This window comes from Mycosarcoma maydis, chromosome 5 (genome assembly GCF_000328475.2).
Source record: "Mycosarcoma maydis chromosome 5, whole genome shotgun sequence".
Taxonomy (NCBI): domain Eukaryota; kingdom Fungi; phylum Basidiomycota; class Ustilaginomycetes; order Ustilaginales; genus Mycosarcoma; species Mycosarcoma maydis.
The window spans coordinates 538,972-561,773 of record NC_026482.1 but is presented as its reverse complement, the minus strand read 5'-3'; the positions used below and the strand labels follow the sequence as shown (position 1 = coordinate 561,773).

The window sequence follows — 22,802 nt, the reverse complement described above, 5'->3', positions numbered from 1 at the left end:
TCCAATCTCTGCTTGCTATGAGAAGTGTTGCTTGGACAGCGCTTCTCTGCCCGACTGCTTGCTCTTCTGCAATTCCACATCATCCTTTGCTTCAATCTCGCGCTTGACCTTCTCTGTGCAGAACCAGAGATCCCTCAACTTCGGCGTGCAATTCTTTTCCAGCTCTGTGTCGCCTTTCGAGGTAAATTGTTCGAGGCACTTGTCGTAGGCGATGACTTGGGCAACGCAGCGGTTTTTGATTTCGTTGAGCAGGGGTACTGCCGAAGCAGCGCATCGGGATAGCTCCGTTTTGTATTGCTCGCAGGCTCCAGGGTTTTGCTGGTTGGCCAAGATGCAGCGTTGGAACGTGTCTGTACAAGGTAAATCAGAGGTGTGAAGATGTTGGTGAGAACAATTTCCCGGGTGAAACAAGACTAGATAGAGAGCAGAAACACCTACCAAGCTGCTTACCACACTTGGCGGCGACTTGGTCTATTGATGATTCCATGTTTGGATGTGGTTAGTGAGGGGATTGTGGTATAGACGTAAGCTTCGATAGTAGAAAAGCACGCTGAGAAGAATTGTGAAACATTCGTGATTCACGATTCACGATTTTCCTCCACTTCTCACTCGTGACTGCTGATCCCAAAATCGGCCGATGGGTATCTCATAAATAGGCCGATCTAGATTCGTGATTTCCACGTTGGAAGATTTCCTCCACACCAACACATCCAGTTACACTTGCTGAACACCCGACTCAGCCTTCCACCAACACATCTTCGACGTTTCTGACACACGTTGTATCCGTTTTAAGACCATTTTGCCGGGACATATACGGCAAACATGGCGAAAGGCAGCTCGATGTGGACTGACCAACTCGTGTCGTTGCTCGGCCTGGACAAGGAGACGGTCAACGTGCAGATCCTCCCGTTTCTCGACTCGTTTGACGATCAAGCATCGCTATGTACGCATCTGCAAGGGTTGGTCGGAACTGAGACCCCTCTCGCCAAATCCTTTGTTCGAGACTTTACGCGTTCGCGCTTTCCTCAACAGCCAAGCACCTCGGGATCGACCACACCGACTTTGCGCTCAGCAACGACGGGTGACGGCACAGCACACGTGACAGCTCCGAAGAAACGCGGGAAGCGAACGCTTGCAGAGCGAGCTGGGATTGGGCACACCCTAGCTCCGAGGAAGCTACAGGAGTCTGATCTGGATGAGCAAGAGCATATGGCTAGGCTTTCAGAGGCGTTCGGTGGGATGGGGACGGTGTACAAGAAGAAACAGGATCAAGACGATTTCTTTGTAGGTACGGCAAAGGGTAAGAAGGCAAAGCAACCAGGATCGAGGCAGATAGCATCTGTCAGAAGCGTCGATGCACCAGCTCGGCACCAGTCGGACCTCACTGCAGCTGCTAAGGCTAGTCCAGACGAGACACTTTATACAACCTCGATCATCGATCACGACGAGACGTCTACATCCCCTTCACTAGCCAAGTCGCAGCCTTCTCCACCACCGACAAGCGAGATGCTCGCCATCGACGCCGTCATCGAGGAGCTCACTTCTACGTCGGCTTTCGACTCTTCCTCTTCGACGTTGACCGCAATGCCTCGCAAAATGTGTTTCTGTCAAGGTCGTCGACACCCACTAGCACCATATGCACCGCTGTGCTATTCGTGCGGACTCATCTTGTGCTCTGCATTGCATCCGTCACCGCTTAGCCTGCTCTCCTCATGCCCATCGTGCTCAACCTCACCTCTGCTAGGAGCGTCAGCGCGCTCCGATCTGGTGAATAAGCTCAGCGCCGAACGAGAGGTTCTGTTCGAGCAGCAGTTGCTGCAGATCCAGCTGCAACGAGAACAGAAGAAAATCAACAAGGCGAGCGCACACAGTGCTAGAGAGGAAGAGGCTGCTCTCTTTCCACAGCTGGGTAAGGATGCTTCTACTGCAGCAGCGGCAGGGTCGAGCGTACCGCAAGCAGCACCGGTGATGGGCAAGCATGGCGCGCTTCAAAAGGCCAGAGCGATCGCGGGCGATGCACAGAGGACGGCGAAAGTTTTAAGCTTGGATATGAAGACGCACAAGGTCAAGACACATACCAAGGTGACCAGGCCAAAAGCGGTTGTTCAGCCAGAAGCGAGCGTGGTGGACAGCCAAGCACAGAAGGAGCAGGATGTAAACAAGGATCCGTTCGTGGGTTTGGACGGGTCGACACTTGTCAAGAATGAGATGGATGATGGGTTGAGCGGCGAGCGGGGAAGGATGTCGAGGGTGAGATTTAACTTGGAAAAGGGAGCGCAGGCGATTCCGTCACGAGAATGGTGCTTTTCTGGCGCACCGTTCACGCTGAGACCCACGGCGCGTTCATACTAGTCGGCTTGGCAATCGCAAAATCTCGTAATCCGAAGGGCATTCTACGATCGTGCCCTAGACCAAGTGGCTCAAGGTCCAAGACTTGGGCCCAGTTACGAGTAGAGCTGCGCTCAACTTGGGTGGAACGAGACAGCGACTGAGCGTGAAGCAGCCGCGGCAGAATTGACCAGATCTGGTACGGCAAAGCATTTTCGCGGAAAAGCTGCCTTGGCTGATCGCCACGCGGAATGGCATCTGGGGCAACCAACCGGTCCTCCTCAAGGGAGAGCTATAGGCCGAGGATGCCATCAAATCCAAACAAGCACGCTGTGATGGCCTCTAATGTCCAATTACGCGGGAAGACAAGTAGATGGCAGCTCCAGAGATTCTGGCTGCTGTGGGCAAGCATATGTAAATTCGAGGGCCAAGTCATGTGTTTTTAAAGCACTCACGCACTGGCATTGGAAGTCAAGCCAGTCATGGTGGGTTGGCTGTGGATCTACCAGTTGCGGATTTAACTTTAGAGCGAGGGAGTGTGACACGCGTGACGTGCCGAGGAGTCGCGAATTCTAACAAGTTAGTTGGGCGAGTTTGACATTTTGATCAACGTCACTCGTGACACATGACTCGTGACTGGGTTCAGAAGCGTGAGCAGATCCAATCGACCGCGAACCGAAAGGCCGGTTGGGTGCTGCATTGGCAGAAGCACCCAAAGCTTTGAGAACGAGCAAGGACCATGGCCTAGTTTCGAAAACAACGTATGTATAGTCTGTGGTTAACTAGTCAGGATAGCGTTTTGGCTGTACATGGGCATGTATTCTGACCATCAGTCGTGAGGCACGAGTGAGGTCATGGATGAATCGTGAATAGTACACGGTAACTTAATTCAATTCGTGATTGTCTCCGATTTTGGTTTCGCTTTTGCGGGTCGTCAGCACCGACAGGCGCATTTGCGACGACAAAACTTAAAAGAATAAATAACTTAAACAGATGCACTCGGCTATACACTCACCGACACGTTGTCGCTCTCGTTTTCTGGACCAACTTGAGATTCGTATCTACGCTCACCATAGCTCTTGAGCGAGTACACTGGAGAGTCTGCGCAGTCGAAGCTTTGGCACCGCCGGCTCATATTCAGCGTGGCTCGGATGGAATGCAGCTGCCGCGGGGATAAAGGATAAATGAGCTGAGCTGACCGCTTTTATTCTTTTATTCTGTGATTATCATTCCCTTTCTCGGGAATTGGGCTGTAAAGTTGGTGAAAAGGCAGTCAGTCATCAAATCACGACTCGTGAACACAAGACGACGATCCAAAGATGTCTGATTCTTGGGAAAAAAGCCGTGAGTACCATTCGTGATTCGTGATTCCCGATCCCGAAAATCCATGATTCGCGTGTTTCCGTTGGATCTGACAGCATCCATCCGAATATTCAATCACCACACGAATCACGTGTCGCAAGACATGCACAGAGATCATGCCATCGCAAATCGTAAAACGTAAATCGTGATCATTCACGACGGATGCATTCACGATTCATGATTTAGTCTGTGTGATTCATTCGTGATTGGTGAGTTGGTAATTGTGATTCGTGATTCACGATGGCTACATCACGAATCACGAATGTCACACCACATCCGTCCCTTTCAGGTTCAGATTTGGCTCGGCTCTTTGCTCATCGTCTCCACCATCTTCCTCTCTCGAAACGACGACTTCATCCCCTTACTTTTACACCCTCGGCTTGCCTTATACCCACGCAAACCTTTCGATTGCTCCATACCACTGCAACCACCCACCGGCGACTTTCAAACTGGTTTCATTTGCTTCCACCGCTCCTGCTCTTGCCCACACATACCTGCACACCACCAACACTTGCGCACTCTCTTTGGCTCTGTATCTTGATCCTTCTCAGCTCTAAGCTTGCTGTAATATATTCGAGCCGCCTTTCAGTTTGTCTCTGTATCCTCTCTTCCCTCGGCCCCAACTGCTCGGCGATTTTCGCACACAACCACCATCCCGCACGCCTGCTGCCAGGTCGGTCCGGAATCATAGCCCTTGCATTTCGCCTTGGTCAGATCATTGATCAGCCACAACGCTGCTGCACAGAATGCGCACCATCGCAAACATTGTCCACTCGTCCTTTCGACGGGTCGAACGTGCAGCTGACTGGCTCACAGGATGCGCCGGTCCCGTCTTTGTGGCCATCTGCATCACACTTGTCGCCGGCGGCATATGGACGTTCTTCACTACCATGTTCCTAGAGCTTGCTCCTATACCCATCGAGCTTGCCAACCTTTTTCATACCTATTCTCCCGCACATATCGCCCTCGGTCTGGTTCCAACCGTGCTCGACTCGGCCACAAACGATCCAATCGCCACTCTGCGCTTCTTCTTCTGGCTAGCCCTGTGCATCTTTGTAGTCTACAGCATTGCGTGGCACTACTACATGGCATGTACTGTTCCGCCTGGTTCCGTATGCCATGGCCTCGGTGATGCCGTTCCTGAAAGAAGAAGTGGTCCCGGAAGCAGCATCTGGTGGGCGCGCTACAGAGCTAGAGCAGCCAAAGCGTCGGGTCCCAAACAGATCGATCTAAGTACAACTTCACCACAAATACTGGCACATGGTCAGCCAGAAGCTGCCGCACCAGTTCGAGTTTCTTCCGTGGCCGATCTCAAAAAGCTCAACAAGGCGCTCGATGGGCTCGACAGCAACAGAGCCAGATCTGCCTCGGTCACAACCGCTTCCAGATCATCTTCTGTCCTTAATCCGCCCTTGTCGCCGTCGCATCGAACCTCGAGCAGCAGCGATGCAGGTACTCCCAAAATCTTGCCCAAAAGCGACCTCCCTCTTTCCATTCACGATCTCAACCCTGGCTTCATCTCTACACCCGCCCAGCTCGACACGGAATTTTCAACCAACATTCTTTTTGCTCGACTCGCCGACCGCCAAAGTCAAGACAGCCTAGCTCTCGAGCCCGCTCTTGACCAACCTGGGGCAGAAGATCACGACGAGATCGACAACGATGACTCCGACGACCAAGACCTCTTCCCCCTCGCAGGCATGTGCTATAAATGTCCCCAGCTCCCCCTCGTCAAAGCCCTCACCGTGCTCCCACCTGAGCTGCGCAAAATTGAGAAACAGATTCGAACCAACAAGCCTTCCCAGACATTCGACCCCAAACTCTCGGCTGACGACATTGACGAAGGCGAAGCCGAAGTACGTCGTTGGTTGGGCGACGAAGCCTCGGTCAAGCTTGTCGCACCACCCAAACCCGAGCGAGCGCATCACTGTCGAGCATGCAAGACGTGCACGCTCAAGTTCGACCACCACTGTCCCTGGCTCAACCAGTGTGTGGGCCTGGGCAACGAGCGCTATTTTGTACTTTTCATGGTCTGGCTCAGTTTTGGCTGTGCGATTGTCGTCGGCTCGGGCGTTGGAGTGATGCGAAGATCGTTGAGCTGGAGCGCGCAGTGGGACTATGCGTATACGCCGCGCGTATTGGTGATGCTTCTCTTCATTCTAGCGCTCGTCATGGGCCTCGCGCTAGCCGTGATGGCCGCGTGGCAGCTGATCCTCGTTTCGAGAGGTGAGACGAGTGTTGAATCGCAGGACAATTCGCACTACAGGCAGCTGGCTAAGAGCCGTGGCCAAGAGTTTGTCAATGTCTATGATGTTGGTACGAGGCGCAACCTCGCCTTGTTTTTCAACGTAGGTCAGGGATCCAAGTACAGTTGGTGGACCGTGCTGCTGCCGGTAAGAGTGCCGCCGTACTCGGATGGATGGCATTTCGCCAAGAGGAGGGGCTTAGGTGGCAAACATGCGGGCATCGAGTTGCAAGAGCAGCTCACCGACGAAGAATTCGATGATGAGCATTACCAGGCGTCGACCAACGCAGAGCACATCAAGGTGCCCACTCTTTAGGTTGTCAGGGTCCTGTCGTTGTTTTTCCAGAGGCTGCAACATGTTGTATACCCTATTCCAACCATCGTGGATGTGGCGTTGTGAATGATTGGTGTTTGACCACGTCTCTTTCTGCGTCGATGCTGAGCCGAGCACCAATCACGTGGTGTCAGATGAAAGGAATCGGAACATATAGTTCCGACGCAGGCTTAAGTACGTGGTACGATCTGCGATCTGTGGGCGGTTTGTTTGTGCACCTGACACCGGTAAACCCACTGCTTCTATGCCAATTGAGCGGGAATCAATCACCAAGGCTAAGCTCTGACAAAGATCGACGAGCACGTTCTCTTTGTTTTGAAAGCCGGCCTCGAACGACACCAGTCGACCGCCTGCGCACGTTTTGGCGCACATGCACCCTGAACAGGACCTTAGTTTGGACCCTGCACGATCAATTGACACTCACCACTCTTTTGAATCGAAGCACAACACGGAAACAACACTCACGACTGTCTTGTTTTCGCTTGCCTCCGCAGCAGATTGGGTTTCGGCGAACTGAAAGGAGTGTTCCACCTGGGTGAGGTTGTTGTCGGCCCGAGGGGTTGCTCAATTATGATTGATGCTGCGAGCGCTATTGAGAAGGCAGCGAGATCACGTTTTAGCCGCCTCGCTTAGAATAGTCGTGCATCACACGTTGTGCTTCTGCTTTTCACGATTCAGTAACATACGACAAGCATCAACGTTCTGAGCATGATTGCGGATAACCATTCTTCCTCCTCACAGAAACATGGCCATCCGGTTCGGTAGCAAAATAGGCTTATAAGCCGACAGGGAACGGATGAGCAAGCATGATTTTGCAGCTTACCACCAAGCACGCCCACTATATGGACAGAGCAAGCGATCCGACCACGATGAGCGTTAACACCACCACACCTTTCCCTGGCATTTTCACCTCCAGTGTCACTCCTGCAAACTTGGCATGGGACACTTACAGTGAGTGCTAGCGTTCCACCGTTCAGCTGCCTTTGTTCAGCGCTGCCAACTCCAGCTGAACCTTTGATTCTGCACACAGACTACTGCAACGCACCTCACGTTAGCGCCAAACACTACAAGCGTCCGACTCAAGCTCAAGATGCCAAGCTTGTCTTCCTCACCGTCGTCCAACGCCATCACAAACGTACACCAGACAACCTGTACCCGAACGAAAACATCTTCAACCCTGCTTCCGGCTGGGATTGTAGCAATTACCACCAGATTTCCTACTCGGTCGGTGCTAAGCACGACTCCAACGTTAAGGGACATGCAATCTATCGTAAGATCGAAAATCCTTTCTGGCATCCGCTCAACAGTATCATCTGGAACGGCACGTGCGATCAGGGCATGCTGACGGCTGACGGGCTGCGCGACAGCATCCAGCACGGTCGTGACTTTTGGTCCGTCTACGGTCCTCAGGGTGTAAATGCCTTGCTCCACCGGGGTATCAATGAGAAGGATGTCTACTTCAGAACATCCAACAGTGATAGAACATATCAAGTGAGCGGTGGACTGATCCAAGGTATGGATGGCTGGACGAGCCCTGGAAACTTTCCCGTTCACACTCAACCGAGCAACATGGACGATATTGTTCCCAACTACAGCTGCAGCTACGCCGATGGCTTCCGAACCGCCGAACAGAGCTTACCAGCATGGACAGACCATCTGAATTCGAAATCTCAGCTGTTCGCCGCGCTCAACAGCGTGGTAGGTACCACTGAGCAGAGCGGATGGAACAGCTGGATCGACCACCACTTTGATGCCCTGGCTTCGCGACAGTGTCACGCCCACCCGCTGCCCACCAACCCTTCGACCAATGCTACTATCTCACAGGAGCTCGCTAATCAGGCCTACAATGAAGGTCATTGGGAGTACGACTACATCTGGAACTCCGGCTCCGGCGCCGATGACTACGTCAAGTATGGCTTTGGCGTGTTCATCCATGAACTCAGTCGCAACCTCAAGCAGGTGGTCAACGCACAAGATACGCACAAGTTGAAGTACTACGTCGGACACGACGGAACCATGGTCAGACTATACAAGTCGTTGGGCTTGGCTGGTCAGTTTCAATGGCCCGCCATGGGAAGCGAGGTGATCATCGAGGTGTACGAACAAAAGCGTCAGCATTTCGTCAGGATCCTGAAGGACGGCAAGACTATGCAGACTGTCGTCGACGCTCTGGCTTCGGACGACAGGAGCAATATCGACTGGGTGCCTTTGAACAAGGTGATCAAGTATCTCGACTCAAGGGTCCCCAATGACATTTACTCCAAGTGCGTCTTGCACAAGTAGGGTGATGCAAAGTGAATCGTCAGGCGCCAGGGTTTGCGGTCGAGCACATCTCTCTTGCTCTGGTAAAACTACTGCCATATCGGTTCCAGGATCGCTTCTAGAACTGCGATGCAAGATCAGCGCTTAGCGCTTTTCGTGCTCAGATCGCCTCGCCTATCCTCTTTATTCGCATGCAAGTGCGTCCGTGCTGAGTTCTATGCTCGCTTCTAGAACCAGCATGTAACTACGTAAAGAGCCTCTAATTCACCTACATGCTCTTGTCGGCAAAACAAGAGACCAATGTATACCCGTATTGTCAACTGAAACAGCAGCTGAGGTGTCAGTGCGCGAAACATTGTCTGCACATTCCTGCACACCCTACGAGTGCCGAGCGCGCGATGTGTTGGACATTTGTCGCAGCTCATGGTCTTGCCATTGGTCCAACATTGAATGAGGACATGCGCAAAACTTCACCGGGGTCCAAGTGATGCTGCTACTTGGAAGCTTCCGTCGAACCGTCGCACATTGGGCCAGCGTCGAGACGCTAGCTGGTCTGACAACGAGGGTCCATGTCGATTGCTCGGCTGCATTCGCTCCTGTCGACCACCGGTAGTTCATCCTGTTTAAATCGACACATGCCTGCTGATGTTAAAGGGTCGTGACGGAACCATGCAAGTGTTCAGGGAACTCGCTTGTCGCTTGGCGGTGCTTTTCGTCACCGCAACGTCAGTGCAGGAGATAGGAACAGTGTCATAACTACTAAGTCCAGATGTTAAACGTCCCAGGGTTCAACCACCCTTGCCTGTCAGAAATGCCTTGGTGCGCTGCAGTACGTTGCTAAGAAAGTCAGTCAAGGTGTAAAGGTCCACTGACCTCGGTTTGCATTGTTTGGCGCGTGACACAAAGTTACAGCAGACTGATGAGCAAAGATACGAATGTGGCTTGCTGCGACGAGGACCGTGTGTGCATACATGGCAAAAGCGGCAATCCGCTTGCGCTGCCCCATGACTTTGGGAACAAAGTCAGTTCGCTTCTCGACGTCGGCTACAGGGCGAGCAAAGCTCAACGTGATGCGATGCGCTCAGACGGCTAGTGTTATGCGGTTTAGAGCCAGGGTGTGGCCAGGACAAGTGGCATAGTGTGAGGGTATATAAGCACCACATCCAGCATCACGCTCTCTCAAAGTGTCCTGATTTAAGAGTGTCGCGGCCTTAGATCCTCATCCTATTGCTCGCTGCAATCGCTCTCTTTGGCCGATCTTGTTTCCAACAGACTGCTACATATCTCGTTCAATCTCACCCGCCAATCATTCACCCCCCTCTCCGTCCGATCTATGGCTCTTCTTGTCTATTGTCACCATGCTTCTAAACTTATTTCGCGCATTTACGCCTGACGACTTTGTCTGGCGCCACGATATCACGACAAACGCAGATCTACTTGCGTTCATCCACAGCATGATCCTCCCTCGGCCTAGCAAAGCTGTTCAAGTGTACATGGTGTTAGATGTCATCCAAAGCCTCGTCACGGCCGGACTCTGCGCGAACGTCATCCTGAAAAAGGGTCGTGCACGCAGCACCCGCTTCATCATGCTACGTAGACCCAATACGTTTGCCTTGCATCTCGATGATCTTTCAATCTGACAGCGTATAGCTTTGTTCTCACCTGCAGTCCGCGATCACCGATCTCAAATGTGTCCAGCACGCGTCGCAAAGGCCTTCTCACATCCAGACGCAGTTGGATCCACCTTCCGCTGCCCCATTCAGCGTGGGTGATGAATACGTTCATGGTCGGTGTTGGCGTCACTATGCTTGTCTATAACGGCGTCATGCTGTATTTCAGCGCTAGACAGAGGTATCTAGCCAACGCAAGGCCCCACGGCATCTACAGCGATCTTGCGTCCAAGCATCATACACGAGAATGGCTCGATTCAATGCCCACAGCCGAAGCGTTGTACCAAACCAAGTTGGCATGGTGTGATCTGGTCAACGTGTATCGCTGGTGCTGTGCAGGGCTTGCATCTTACATGGTGTTGGTCGTGTTGATGATCGCCATGTTGGTGCTGTATGCGGTGCCAAATCAGATGTATCTGCTGGATCATCTGCTGCACATGTACCCAGACGAGCACTTTGTGCAGCCGAGAAAACGTGGCTTAACGCACACGATACCAGCTCTGTGGAAGATCGGAAGACCAAGCAAGTTGTCCGGCAACCAGTACTCGGCTTTCAAGAAGACGTGGATGATGATCGTGCTAGGACATTCGCAGGTGGTCCTGCTGCTTGCGGGGGTTTTCGCTTTTGCCGTACCTCTATTCTACCTATATTTCGTGCCGTGGTACAACCTGTTTCACGGCAAGAGCGCAGATCACCAGGTCGAGTTCATTGTTTCGTACATTATCTCGGCGGCTTTCCTTACAGGCGGTTGGATTACAGCGTTCTCAGCCATGCTCACGTTTGACGACGTCTACCGCGCCGTTTTGGGGCTCGGCAATGCGACCACCGAAAGTGGTCCGATGTCCAGGACTGTGGATAGCGACTCGACTCTACACGTCTCCAATGATGTTGAAAGTGATGCGCAGCGTGAGCACCCAACCAAGCTTCAAAGCACTCTGCTACATCACGCCGCTCCATCTTCGCCAACCATCGATTCGTCGGACGACGAAAAGTCGACCCACTGTCTCGAGCACAATACCACGTCCCAGTCCAGCACCAACAGGGTACTCGTTGTTACCAGCACCACCGTGCGAGTTGATCACGATCCGCCCCCGATCGAACCATCCGACACCATCCCCAACACTTTATCTAACCCTAACCAGTGTTCGTCGCCATACAGCTTTCTCACACGAAACCGGATCACGAACCAGTCACACAGCCGCACGCTCCCTCCCGGCAAAGCCAACACCCTCTCCTAAATCTTCTGTTCTACTTCCAAGCATCGCCTTCCGCCACCAAGCTTGTTCGCTTGTCACTCTCCTTTCTGTCTGCCCAAGGTGTACTGCTGTATCTACGCCTTGGCCATCGAAATACACTCTCTTTCTCGCACACAGCCGGTGGTTACATGAAAAGCAAAGGTCTATTTGCAGTTCGAAGCCACCAGTTTAGCAGTGAAAATGAGCGTGTGAATGTGTGTAATGTGTATGTGTATCTGTGTATATGGATCTAGGGTCTACCCTTTGCGACGGTCGTGACGAGAAGCGAACTTGGCACTTGCGCATGGACGAGTTTGAGGATATTGGCTGACAAGGCGACGACCAGCACGATGACACCCCAAGCAGCGAGAGCGACGGCTGCTTTTCGTAGTCTCGAGTTGGGCTGATCACGGAAGAGGGATGCGTAGAGAACGCCAGGGAGGATGAAGCTGATGGTGGTGCTGCCGACGGAGCCTACGAAACCGAGGATGATCGAGAGGTCGTCGACCAGTAGGCTGATGACGAAGGTGGTGCTGAGGATAGCGGCGGTCATGAAACACCATTTGGCGAGAGGAATGTCGTCGTCCGACGCTTGCGCTGCTTGATGCGTCGTCTGCGATGAGGACGGCCGCAGCGGAGCTTCCTCGTCGTCGATGGCATCCTCGTCGTCGTCGTGGTACGGCTCTATCGCATCAGCCTCTTCGTTTGCCCCATCCATGGCAGATGCAGCAGCAGCATCGTCCAGAATCTGCTGACGTCGACTAGCTCTCGAAAAGACTTTATCCAAACTCGCCCGACACGGATGCACCTGCAACGGATAGCTAAAGATAGTCAGGATGATGATGCTCACCCTACCGAAGCAGACGAACAAGCTGGTGCTCGGATACATAGCAATGATGTTATCGCCAACATTTCCACCGAAGCTCAGATATCCCAGCACGCCGACGATCAAGTACACCGTGGCACCCGTCCCGATCGACGAACCAATCGCAGAATTTACCCGACGCTCGTGGTTGTTGAATAGTTCGTTGTAGACGGGAAGCATGTTCTGCGCGCACGTGAAGGCAAAAACAAATACGGGGAAGATGCTAATCGTGTGCCACGACAGATTGACGAGCTCCACCTCGCCCTTTGGCGGAAGCGTAGCCTTGGCGTCACTACTAAAGCTGTAGTGCAGCACAATGATCACCAAATACAACACCGCGAGCAAGCTGAGATATGAAGTATGCCGTAATGAGTCGAGCCTTCGCAGAAAGCATAGCGGGATGAGCAGGATGATCAGCGCCAAGATCCAGAAGCTTCGATCGAGAAAGAGTTGCGGGATCTGATGGACGTCTCTATTGAAAGCTCGGAAGAAACTCATGATGACCTGCGGCATGAGTTGGCCGCAAATGATAAGGTAGGAGATGCTGACACCGTAGCACTTGAGTGCGATGGCGAGGTCAAAGTACCACGCACCCGCGGGCAGGGCTTGGCTGGCGATGGTGAAGAAGCTGTTCTTGCGACCGCCGACACGAGCGGCGCATCGTGTGAGCAGGTAGAGTCCAAGAGCAGCAGTAAAGCCGCAGAAAACAATGAGCAAGGGTCCCAAAACCAAACCGGTGTACTTGAACGCTCCAGGCGTTGCAAGCATTCCGGTGCCGATGATGGTGTTGGTGAGGTTGCTGATCGACGAGACTAAGGTGGCTTTGCCTTCGGGAGCTATGGACGCGGTAGAGACAATGCGTGCGCTTCTCTGACGCTGCTTTGATAGGGAATGGCGAAGACGAGATGGTAGTGGTGGATGGCGTGCTTCATCCTGAGCATATTTGACGACAACCATGATCGAGACGACGCAGTGTTGATGGAAGCGGGCGCCTTATCGCAGAACGAAAGTGCGAACAGCTAGAGCCGTCGTCTGCGAAGGATCCTTTCGTGTGAGAAAGAAGCGGCGCCTCCACGTGACTCCAATTGAACGTTGTCGTCGAATAGCGGTGGGCGCCACGAGTGTCGGGTATGATGATGGAGCAGTGTTAAAGGCAAGAGTAGGTCATAGAGCTGTCACTCGTGACTGTGGCACGGCTTTCATATTCGTGATTCGTGATTCGTGACTGACACCACAACCTGCTCACGCTCTGAGCCAGAAATTTGGGTCCAAAACAGTGTTGTGGCTTAACAGAGTCGCGGTTGCTGCGTGCTGCGTGCTGTGCTGCATGCTGCCACTCCTAACTGTGCGTACTGCACGCTGCACGCTGTGTTTTGGGCAAAGTGGAGGAAGACAGGAACGGCTAACTCACAGACTCACGACTCACGACTATCGTGTACGCTGTTTAATCTTGCTCGTGATTCGTGATTCACGATTCGCGATTGATCGTACGACTCAGCCGTAACTCACGATCCATCATACCTCAACGCATCCATCAATGGATGCACCATCAGGCCGCTGAATACTGTTCGGCAGTCATGATCAAAACGTGTTCGCCACATAGGCAGCTGTATGGCTCTTCAATCAATGCTACATAGCTACTACTTCCAGTATACTACTTCCAGTAATCGCAAAAGATGCAGAAAGCAAGAAACGCACGAGAGGAGGCCGACGATGACGCCTTTCGTTCTTCGCGCAAGCGCAAAGTGCAGTGGGCAGATGTGAATGCCGAGAACAAAGAGCTTGCAATTCCCTCTCCATCACGTTTGGCCACGTACGCCGATGACGCCGTCCATTCAAATTCTCGAGTAGACGAGCATGGCATGCTTGTTTCCATCGATCGAGATTCCGACCAGCCGGTGTCGCTCGACCCAAGCAATGCGGCTCAAAAGCAGTACCTAGCATCCGAAATTTACAATCCTATAGAATATGGCGATTTTGGATCCTACATGAAACACAAGCGTGCTAAGCTCAAGGTGCAAGAAGCTTCGCTCCTTCAAGAGGAAGAAGCCCTCCTGCGTGTAAGAGTTCCGCAAGCCACTACCACTGACAAACAGGGCCACCATCTGGCTGCTGAAATCCAGTCCAACGCCGGCAAGCGGTCAGATGCGCTCAAGGGATGCTGCGTCTACATCAACGGTCAGACTCATCCCCCCTACAGCGAGCTTCGGCGCCTCCTAGTTCTTCACGGCGGAGACCTCATGGCCTATCTCGATCAAAAGACGCCAGTCACGCACATTGTAGCTTCCAACCTCACACCGAAAAAGCGAATCGAATTCAAGGACTACAAAGTCGTGCTACCCGGCTGGATCTTAGAGAGCATTGAACTGGGAAGAAAGGCAGACTGGAGAAAGTGGCGATGCGATGCCAATACCGGGTCCAATGGGCACACGTCCAAAAGCATCATATGCAAGAATGACGGCGATCCATCTACAAGTATCGTACCCTTGGGAGACTGGCGCAACTCGGATCGGACTGCCAAGCCGCCAAGGCAGCTTCCACGGATTGGAGAAGAGGACGAGAGTCCTTGGGGGAAACCCACAAATCAGACCAATCTTCTGAACGGGTTCAAAAGAAAGCAGGGTTCACCTACTGCAAAGGATCTGCCGACATTCTTCACTGAACAGAGTATACCAGCACCTTTGCCGAAGCCCAAGAGCGAGTCATCGCAGACTCGGAGGGAAACCACTTTCAAAGGCGTCCGTTTCGGAGCAAAGCAAATAATCCAGCCAGCTACATCAATTTTATCAAGTGAACCCACAAGTACGTCCTCATCTGTACACTTAGCCTCTTCTGCTGCCACGGAGAGTGTCAATGTACGCAGACTTCACGAAACTCGGTCTCATCCGACAACAAAGGAAGCTCGGGCGCCGGAGGATAGCATCGTTACCCCTACGAAGCCCAAAGGGAAATTTGATTCCAGCATCGGCACCGACCCGGCTTCCAAGAAGGCGGCTATCGCTGTCAGTCGTGGTCACTACGCATCGCGACCCTCCAACACATATGCTGCTCGACTGCTCGCCAGTCCTAGCTGGCGGGAGCGCAACACTGCTACCTCTGAAGGCTTTCTTGCCGGCTATTTCGCCAAGTCGCGTCTTCATCACTTGAGCACATGGAAGTCAAGTCTGCAAGATATGGTTAGCTCAGCTCTTCGAGAAGCAGGTCGTCCGCTTGGTAGCTCGGATTTACCCAAAGGAGTTCAACGTGTCATTATGCACATTGACTTTGACAGCTTCTTTGTCGCCGTCGGTCTGAAGAAACGACCCGACTTGAAAGATAAGCCGGTCGTCGTGTGTCACGGTACAGGCTTTGGTTTGCCAGCTGCAAAGGCTGGGGACGAAAATCGACCAGCAGATAATCAGTCTTCGAGTACCTCGGAGATTGCCTCGTGCAGTTACAAAGCGCGCGAATTTGGCATCCGCAACGGGATGAGCCTTGGTCAGGCGAAACGTCTTTGCTCACACGTCGAGACGATTCCTTATGACTTTGAAGCGTACAACTCGGTTAGCCTTACCTTTTATACCTTTTTGCTCGAGCATTCGGATGCGCTCCAGGCGGTGTCGGTGGACGAGGCGCTTGTTGATGTGAGCCTCCTTCTACAGAGCATGCGAGACGGCGATACCAATGACGGCTCGTTGTACCAACGATATCGGGATCACCTTGGCTCGCAAGGCCAAGTGTGGACCGCCGAAAAGCAGCTCGCAGAAGCTTTTCGGGATGAGATCCGAGACCGCTGCGAATGTGAAGCCAGCATTGGCATCGGCTCCAACATCCTTCTTGCAAGACTTGCCACTCGCAAAGCCAAACCGGGCGGCTCCTTCCATCTCACCGACGACGCCAAGCAGCTGTTTTTGAATGCGCTCGACGTTGACGACTTGCACGGTATCGGATGGAGCCTCCGCGATCGGATTCGAGAGCTTTTCCAGACGATCAACATCGGCGAGATCCTCTCCAAGACAAACAAACGCAGAATGATGGCAGAGTTCGGCCCCAAAAAGGGCAAGATGATCTGGGACAGGATGCACGGCATCGACGCTGATCGGCTCGAGGGCAACAAGCTCCGGCAATCTGTGGGTTCGCATGTCAACTACGGCATTCGGTTTCTGACTGAACAGGAGGCGGAGAATTTTGTAACTGGCATGTGTCAGGAGGTATCCCAGAGAGCGAAGGCTGTCAAGTTGAGGGGAAGACAGGTCTCGGTGCAGGTGATGGTGCGCGCTAAGACTGCGCCGGTGGAAGCGCCCAAGTTCCTAGGTCACGGTGTGTGCGATACACATCATCGAAGTGCACCGGTGAGTGGGCCAGGTGGTGTGGCGATTGATGATGAAGCGCGAATCAGAGCAGCTGCTTGGCCACTTATTCGAGATCTGAAAGCGGATCCAAAGGAACTGCGTGGTATCGCTATCAGTTTGAACAAACTCGAACCTGCAGATGCGAATGTGTTGTCGCCGGCCAAGTCGACAGGGGGACAAGCGATGCTTCGATTCGGCTCTGTTGCGCAGTCGTCCAGCTCAAAACTGGTGTTAGCTGCTTCTAAGCGTAGCGCGCGCGATGCAGAGGAAGCTAGCAACGCTAGTGATGTAGAGCAGCTGGACGAACCTGGTATTGAACTGCCTGCTTCACTCGAAAAGGGACCAGATGCTGCGACTCCAAGACGACCACAGGACACAGACAAGTGCAAGCGTACCTCTAACAGGCCATCGCCAAGTGAAGGTAGCCCAATCAAAATGCCTTCAGCGACCCAGCTGATGCTGCCCTCAAAGTCACAAATCGACCCAGACGTCTTTGACGCGCTTCCGACGCAGTACCGTCGTCAGATTGAGGCTAAGCTCGGCCCTCCTCGGGGCAATTCGCTTACGGACAACTTCGAGGCCGATCTTGTCGAAGAAGAATCACCTGACACCACCCGACGTCTTCCTCAGAGCCGAACAGGATCGCAGACGCTCCCGCGAGTGCTACCACGTTCGACACCGACTACACCGCAAAAAGCCAAAGTCACCCCCTCTCCAGCGATGGCGGAAGCGCTCATGCTACCTTCGGCCTCTCAAATTGATCCTGTTGTTCTCGCCGAGCTGCCTGACTCGGTCCGCAAAGAAATTGAACGTCAGCTTGGTTTTCTGCACCACGAGGTGCCCTCCGCTCCATCGTCGGTGGAAAGCACCCCGACGTCCAAGACCCGAAAGAAGGTCGCCAACACTTCCACTTTACTCCATTTTCTGCAGCGCGACACTTCAAAAGTCACCGATCGACACAACTCGCTTTTCAGGTCGATTTCGGAATCGCCGACGAAGGAACGCGTTGTTCATCGCCTTGATCGAGACGCGCTTCTTGTTATGGACCCGGCGAAGATCTCGTTATCGCAACTGGAGGCAGTAGGGATAGACGCCGAAGTGTTCCAGGCTCTACCGATGGATTTACAACGCGAGACGTTTCAGTTTCATTCGGAACAGAAAAAGTCTGAGAAAGCGAGGTTTAAGGCAGGAAAAAGTAGTGGGTTTGAAGAGCTCACGTTGGCCGAGCAGCGTAGAAGAGAGACGGTGCGAGCCGCGCTCAAGGAGAAGGAGGCTCGCACGAGGGTAGAAGAGCGGCTACGGGGGAATCGTACTGCTAGCAAGGGCACCTATGCAGTTGCGTTAGCGGCAGAGGGTCAAGGTGATGTGGCGAGCGATCCTCCAGCATATCTGATTGCCAGGCCGAAATGGCGGGTCCCAAGCGAGGCTTCCGTCATCCTTAACACAGCTAACGCCGAAAAGTCCAGCAGAGACATACCGACCATTCGGGGACTAAGCCACCCGCGCGATGTCGAGATTTTGTTGTCCCAATGGATATCGGCTTTCGCACGTAAAGGTCCCAGAGAAGGTGACGTGAATCGCATCGCTACGTATTTAGCCGACGTGGTCCGCACCGCGTCCGTCACGCGCGTAGAGGACACGCAAAAGGCGAGCTCGTTACTCGGCTTCATACAAGAACGGCTGGATGAGGTGCAGTACAAGATAGACGATGGATTTGCGTCTGAAGAGTGGGAAACTGCCAAGCGCAAGATTCGAGATGCGGTACAGGCGAAATCGAGGGAGGTATTTGGTGGCGCCGAGCTCGAGGAGTGATCTCAGTGCTGTGTGATAGGGTTAGTGGTACGCTGGAAGGATGTGTTGTATATCAGACTTGTGGCAGACGATTCTTGTAACATAGTTAAAGATGGAGTGGCATACAGCATTAGATAATGCCATATGTTCGGATGTACGCTAGTGTAAAGTACGACAAAGTGATGGCTCATTCAACACACTGCTATTCGTCGGTCCAGTGTTGGAATTCGTGATTGCTGCTCTTGTTGCTCAGTGTCTACCGCCTTTGGATGATGCGAGCCATGGAGAAGTGGTTAAACACGAAGAAGCCGAACCAAATCAGGAGCTGCATCGAGTAACCCACGAGGTGGAAGATGAGTATTTCGCGTTCAGCCTGTGGACGTTGGTGTGCAATACTCGAAACCAGGTCATCGACCAAAGTCAGCAGGGTGAGTGCGGCACTGAGCTGGAGACCGCCCGTGAAGATCCACAGGCTAGTTGGGACTGGCAGGCTTGGCTTGAGCGATTGTGTGTCGATTCCCATCGCACCGATGTGCGCTGAAGGAGATGCAACATTGAGCACTACACGACGCTGGTGCGTAAAGCGCACGAGCAAGACTACGAGCGCGTTAAGCTCGAGCAACGTAAACAAGAGGTCGAGCTGGATGGCCAAGTCGGGCCAGAACGGATTGAGAGGTTCGGCATAGTACATCGAGATGACACGAGACAGAAGCGAGTGTTCACCAGTGTAGAGTGTGGTTACAAAAGGCCAAATGACGAGCGAGGCGAAGAGCCGGGGGTCAAAGCATACACGCTTCCGCTCAGATGGTGCGCTGGTCTGCACAGCGGTCTCGGCAGACCCAAGTGTGACGAGCGATTCAACTTGTTGTTCCTCATCCTGCTGCTTCGTCTCGTGCCATCTATCGTGTTGCACATGCACTTGTTCCTCAACGTAGAGCGCATCGGTTGGCGGCTGGCAAAGAGTCGCACGTCGCTGGTAATAATTGACGGTCAAGACCAGCAAGCCGAAACCGAAGAGATGAAGCAACTTGCCGAGATGGTCGCTGCTGAGCGGGTTGGCGTAAATGTCTCGGTAGCGATAGGCATGGATAGCCATGAGCAGAACAAGCGATTCCGTAGAAATGTCGATGGCAATTCCAGGTACGCGACCCACCTTCCAGAGGAGGTAAGCTGGCGAAATGACTAGAAAGAACTGCGCGAATATGGGCGCGGTCCCAAGTACGACTTGGAGCAAACAGCTGGTCATGATTAGTAGGAATTGATATCGTCGCGGCGAGATCAGATAGAGGACGGTGATGAGGTTGTTCAGAATGGTGGTTTAGAGGGTTTATAGAGGGCTGTGCCAAAAGGGATTCATACGTGATTCACGATGGGCCTTCTCGCCAGCTGCTGCCCATTTGCCCCTGCTCACACGATCGCTTTCAGATAGAGACCGTAATGCTATTAGCCTACACCTTCCATAGGCTCGAGGTTCACATGCTCGACCGCCCGCAAAGCCTTCCTGGTCTGTTAGCGTTATTCATGCCTGCGCTTATCCGCATTGTCTCCGAGTTGTGCCATGGTGTCTAGCACGACGCTTGACAGACATGCCTCCAGAGACAATTGATGTTTGGCAAGTGATGCTCAACGTTGGGTGACTGTATCTGTAACACAACTCTCTCACACGTCAGGTACAGAGCAATGTGGAGCAGCAGGGACCTCGAGCTGAAGCAGTCCTTCCGAATCGCACCGGTCCCTCAAGAGGTGGTCTGTACCGTTTGCACCATGTCCCGCGTCCAAGCTTTATGAATGTTGGTGAAGCCGCCATAACAGTTTCAAACAAAAGACTGTGAGAACCGTGGATCTCGGAACATGAACGCAAAGCGTAGTCACGAGTGTGAACCCAAGTCGAGGTTCCAACGTTGACAAATACAGTACGTAGGCATGCCCCCTTTCTCTCCCCCACGTTGACAAGAGTTCTATCGCATCAACCACCTCGACTTTGGACCAGATAGCTAACATGCCACGCTCAACGCTTACTTCGCAGGCACTACCAGCAGAGGTACAAGCCCTGCTCACACGCGATACAGCTTCATTACCGTCGCTTCGACCCCAAAAGCTCTTCTCACCCGAAGTCAAACCCATCATCTCCTCTCTCGCTCACCCACTCCCTGTGCTTGGCATCCTGCATCTGCTCAACGACGACATTGAATCCGCACACTCACTCGTCCAGGACGACGACTCGAATCGCGACTCGAACCTGATCCATTCCATTCTGCATCGGCGCGAAGGCGATTTTTGGAACTCGAAATGGTGGCTCAATCAGTTTTCCCACCCATTCCTCGGCGAGCTTTACGCTGAGAAAGAGCTGGATGGCAAGACGGGCGCCAAGCAATTTGTCGATATGGTCCAACGTATCACGTCAAAAGGAGCCGCGACGGCATGTGCAGCACAGCGCGATGTCAAGGAAGCCAAAGAATGGCAGTGGAAGGAGCATTCGAGCCTAGCGAGATATCTGTTCAAGCAGTACAACGTTGTCGTTGCTTAGATATTCTAATCGATGGAAGAGAGGATGTCAGAAATGTCACTGCTGCCGGCATCCGACACGCCCAGACGAACGAGTGCATCGTCGTTGTGAAACTTGGACAGATGGCGAGAGCCCGAATCGCAGAGTACAGTGACCACAACAGGGGGTGGGTCGTCGCCCCGTTGGCGTTTGATTTTCAGTGCTGTTCGGACAGCAGCAACGCAGTTGACGGCTGACGAAGAGCCGAGGAAGAGTCCATCGTTGAGGATCAGATGCCTTCCCATGCGCGCCGCCTCATCGTCGCTGACCCTCTCGGCGTCGTCAATGCACTGCAATCCCATCTGCAAGTTTCTTGTGATGCGATTGATGCCAATCCCTTCTACGACCGAGTCCACTTGATGCCTCCTGCGCTTCCCCTCTGCTTCGGTGGCACTGTACATGACACCGTATTTAACCTTGTTGTATAACCCACTACCCTGCGGATCGGCCAGCACCACTTTGACCTCTTGTGCGGATCCAGGACGTCGGATGAAACCTCCTCCTTGTTGGGACTCATCCGGATCGCATGATACGCGTTTCAGAAAGGCTGCACATCCAGAGAGCGTCCCGCCCGTGCCCGCACCCGCGACGAATGCGTCGATCAACCCGCCCGTCTGGCGCCAGATTTCGGGTCCAGTACCGTTGTAATGCGCCCAAAAGTTGGATGGATTCTCGAACTGATCCGCAAAAAAGCCACGTGCTTGGGTCTCGTTGACAATACCGGATGCATCATCGGTGTTCGGCACGCGTCTGGAGGAAACAACCAGGTCATGGCGATGAACGTACTCTTCCCCCTGTCCTGCGTCCGAGCCAGCATATCGGGACGTGCCCAAACCATTCGGATGCGGACCAACGAGTTCGACCTCGCCAAACGCTTCGGCCCGAGCACGTGCTTCGTTGACAAAGTGTCGTGGATCGACAATGCCTCGCGGTCGAACCGATTCGATCTCGGCACCGAGCTTTTCCAGGAGCTCCACTTTTTCGCGTGCAACGTCGTCCGGAATGACAATTGAACAGCGATACCCTTTTGCTCGCGCCAGAGTGGCTAGTGAGATACCGGTGCTTCCTACTGTACCTTCAAAGATGCAGCTGCCCGTGTGCGGGTAGAGCAAGCCTTCTTCTTCAGCGTCTTTGAGAATTTGCAATGCTACACGGTCCTTTGGTGAGCCGGCAGGGTTGAGAAACTCTGCTTTGCCCAGGATCTCGCAGCCCGTTGCTTCGGAGAGGCTGTTTATACGCATGAGCGGAGTATTTCCGATTAGACCTTCGACACCGCTCACCACTTGACCAGACCGGATTTGGATTGGATCGCGCCCACGAAGCTCGCGCCGTCGACGCTCCTCTTCGTCTTCATCGTCGAGTCCGTAGGAGCGCAACTTTCTGCGTCTTCGTTTGCGTTCACGTCGTTCTGCAAAGAAAAAGACGGATGTGATGGATCCAAGACCCAGAACGAGACCGGTAAACACGCCGATGAGAAAGGTCGATTTGCGGTGTGAACGAGAATAGCGTGAGATGACGGTCCAACCGGGGATGTGCGCGAGCTTGGACGACGAGCTGGATGCGAGCGCTGACGAGGTTGCCCTCGCTCCGACGCTCGACATGCTGCGCTTACTTCAGCCTCGCACTGGTAGGCAGCGCCATGCAGGTTGCCAGGTGTGAATGGCGGGTCACTGATGAGCAAGCTTGCAAAGGAGAGAGCGTCGTCAGAGGTGCGACCACGGAACCCTTCGTGCTTCGTTCTTCGTGCTTCGTGCTTTGTGCCGCTTTCGTGTTTGTGATGAGCGTGCAGTCGAGTACAAGCGAAGAGCAAGAAAGGATCTGACACATTCACGAT

The 22,802-nt window shown here is 53.2% G+C and overlaps 10 protein-coding genes across 10 annotated transcripts; 6 read left to right on the top strand and 4 right to left on the bottom strand.

Moving 5' to 3' along the window:
• Nucleotides 1–15: 15 nt before the first annotated feature.
• UMAG_10074 (uncharacterized protein) lies at nt 16–487 on the bottom strand (the record flags this gene model as incomplete). Its single annotated transcript, XM_011390499.1, has 2 exons — nt 16–350; nt 439–487. 2 exons carry the CDS (start codon nt 485–487, stop codon nt 16–18), a joined length of 384 nt encoding a protein of 127 aa, XP_011388801.1.
• A 335-nt stretch (nt 488–822) lies between these two features.
• On the top strand, nt 823–2,352 carry UMAG_02225 (uncharacterized protein; the record flags this gene model as incomplete). The annotated part of the gene is made up of 1 exon (XM_011390265.1): nt 823–2,352. One exon carries the CDS (start codon nt 823–825, stop codon nt 2,350–2,352), a length of 1,530 nt encoding a protein of 509 aa, XP_011388567.1.
• Nucleotides 2,353–4,436: 2,084 nt separating this feature from the next.
• On the top strand, nt 4,437–6,251 carry UMAG_02224 (uncharacterized protein; the record flags this gene model as incomplete). The annotated part of the gene is made up of 1 exon (XM_011390264.1): nt 4,437–6,251. One exon carries the CDS (start codon nt 4,437–4,439, stop codon nt 6,249–6,251), a length of 1,815 nt encoding a protein of 604 aa, XP_011388566.1.
• Nucleotides 6,252–7,075: 824 nt separating this feature from the next.
• On the top strand, nt 7,076–8,552 carry UMAG_02223 (uncharacterized protein; the record flags this gene model as incomplete). The annotated part of the gene is made up of 2 exons (XM_011390263.1): nt 7,076–7,220; nt 7,300–8,552. The coding sequence occupies 2 exons, from the start codon at nt 7,076–7,078 to the stop codon at nt 8,550–8,552; spliced, it is 1,398 nt and encodes a 465-aa protein (XP_011388565.1).
• Nucleotides 8,553–9,889: 1,337 nt separating this feature from the next.
• Nucleotides 9,890–11,439, top strand: UMAG_02222 (uncharacterized protein; the record flags this gene model as incomplete). Its single annotated transcript, XM_011390262.1, has 2 exons — nt 9,890–10,124; nt 10,175–11,439. 2 exons carry the CDS (start codon nt 9,890–9,892, stop codon nt 11,437–11,439), a joined length of 1,500 nt encoding a protein of 499 aa, XP_011388564.1.
• A 247-nt stretch (nt 11,440–11,686) lies between these two features.
• Nucleotides 11,687–13,258, bottom strand: UMAG_02221 (uncharacterized protein; the record flags this gene model as incomplete). Its single annotated transcript, XM_011390261.1, has 1 exon — nt 11,687–13,258. The coding sequence occupies one exon, from the start codon at nt 13,256–13,258 to the stop codon at nt 11,687–11,689; it is 1,572 nt and encodes a 523-aa protein (XP_011388563.1).
• Nucleotides 13,259–13,977: 719 nt separating this feature from the next.
• On the top strand, nt 13,978–18,444 carry UMAG_02220 (deoxycytidyl transferase; the record flags this gene model as incomplete). The annotated part of the gene is made up of 1 exon (XM_011390260.1): nt 13,978–18,444. One exon carries the CDS (start codon nt 13,978–13,980, stop codon nt 18,442–18,444), a length of 4,467 nt encoding a protein of 1,488 aa, XP_011388562.1.
• A 235-nt stretch (nt 18,445–18,679) lies between these two features.
• On the bottom strand, nt 18,680–19,669 carry UMAG_02219 (uncharacterized protein; the record flags this gene model as incomplete). Its single annotated transcript, XM_011390259.1, has 1 exon — nt 18,680–19,669. One exon carries the CDS (start codon nt 19,667–19,669, stop codon nt 18,680–18,682), a length of 990 nt encoding a protein of 329 aa, XP_011388561.1.
• A 753-nt stretch (nt 19,670–20,422) lies between these two features.
• UMAG_12099 (uncharacterized protein) lies at nt 20,423–20,950 on the top strand (the record flags this gene model as incomplete). Its single annotated transcript, XM_011390603.1, has 1 exon — nt 20,423–20,950. The coding sequence occupies one exon, from the start codon at nt 20,423–20,425 to the stop codon at nt 20,948–20,950; it is 528 nt and encodes a 175-aa protein (XP_011388905.1).
• Nucleotides 20,951–20,955: 5 nt separating this feature from the next.
• On the bottom strand, nt 20,956–22,569 carry UMAG_02218 (uncharacterized protein; the record flags this gene model as incomplete). The annotated part of the gene is made up of 1 exon (XM_011390258.1): nt 20,956–22,569. One exon carries the CDS (start codon nt 22,567–22,569, stop codon nt 20,956–20,958), a length of 1,614 nt encoding a protein of 537 aa, XP_011388560.1.
• Nucleotides 22,570–22,802: the final 233 nt, after the last annotated feature.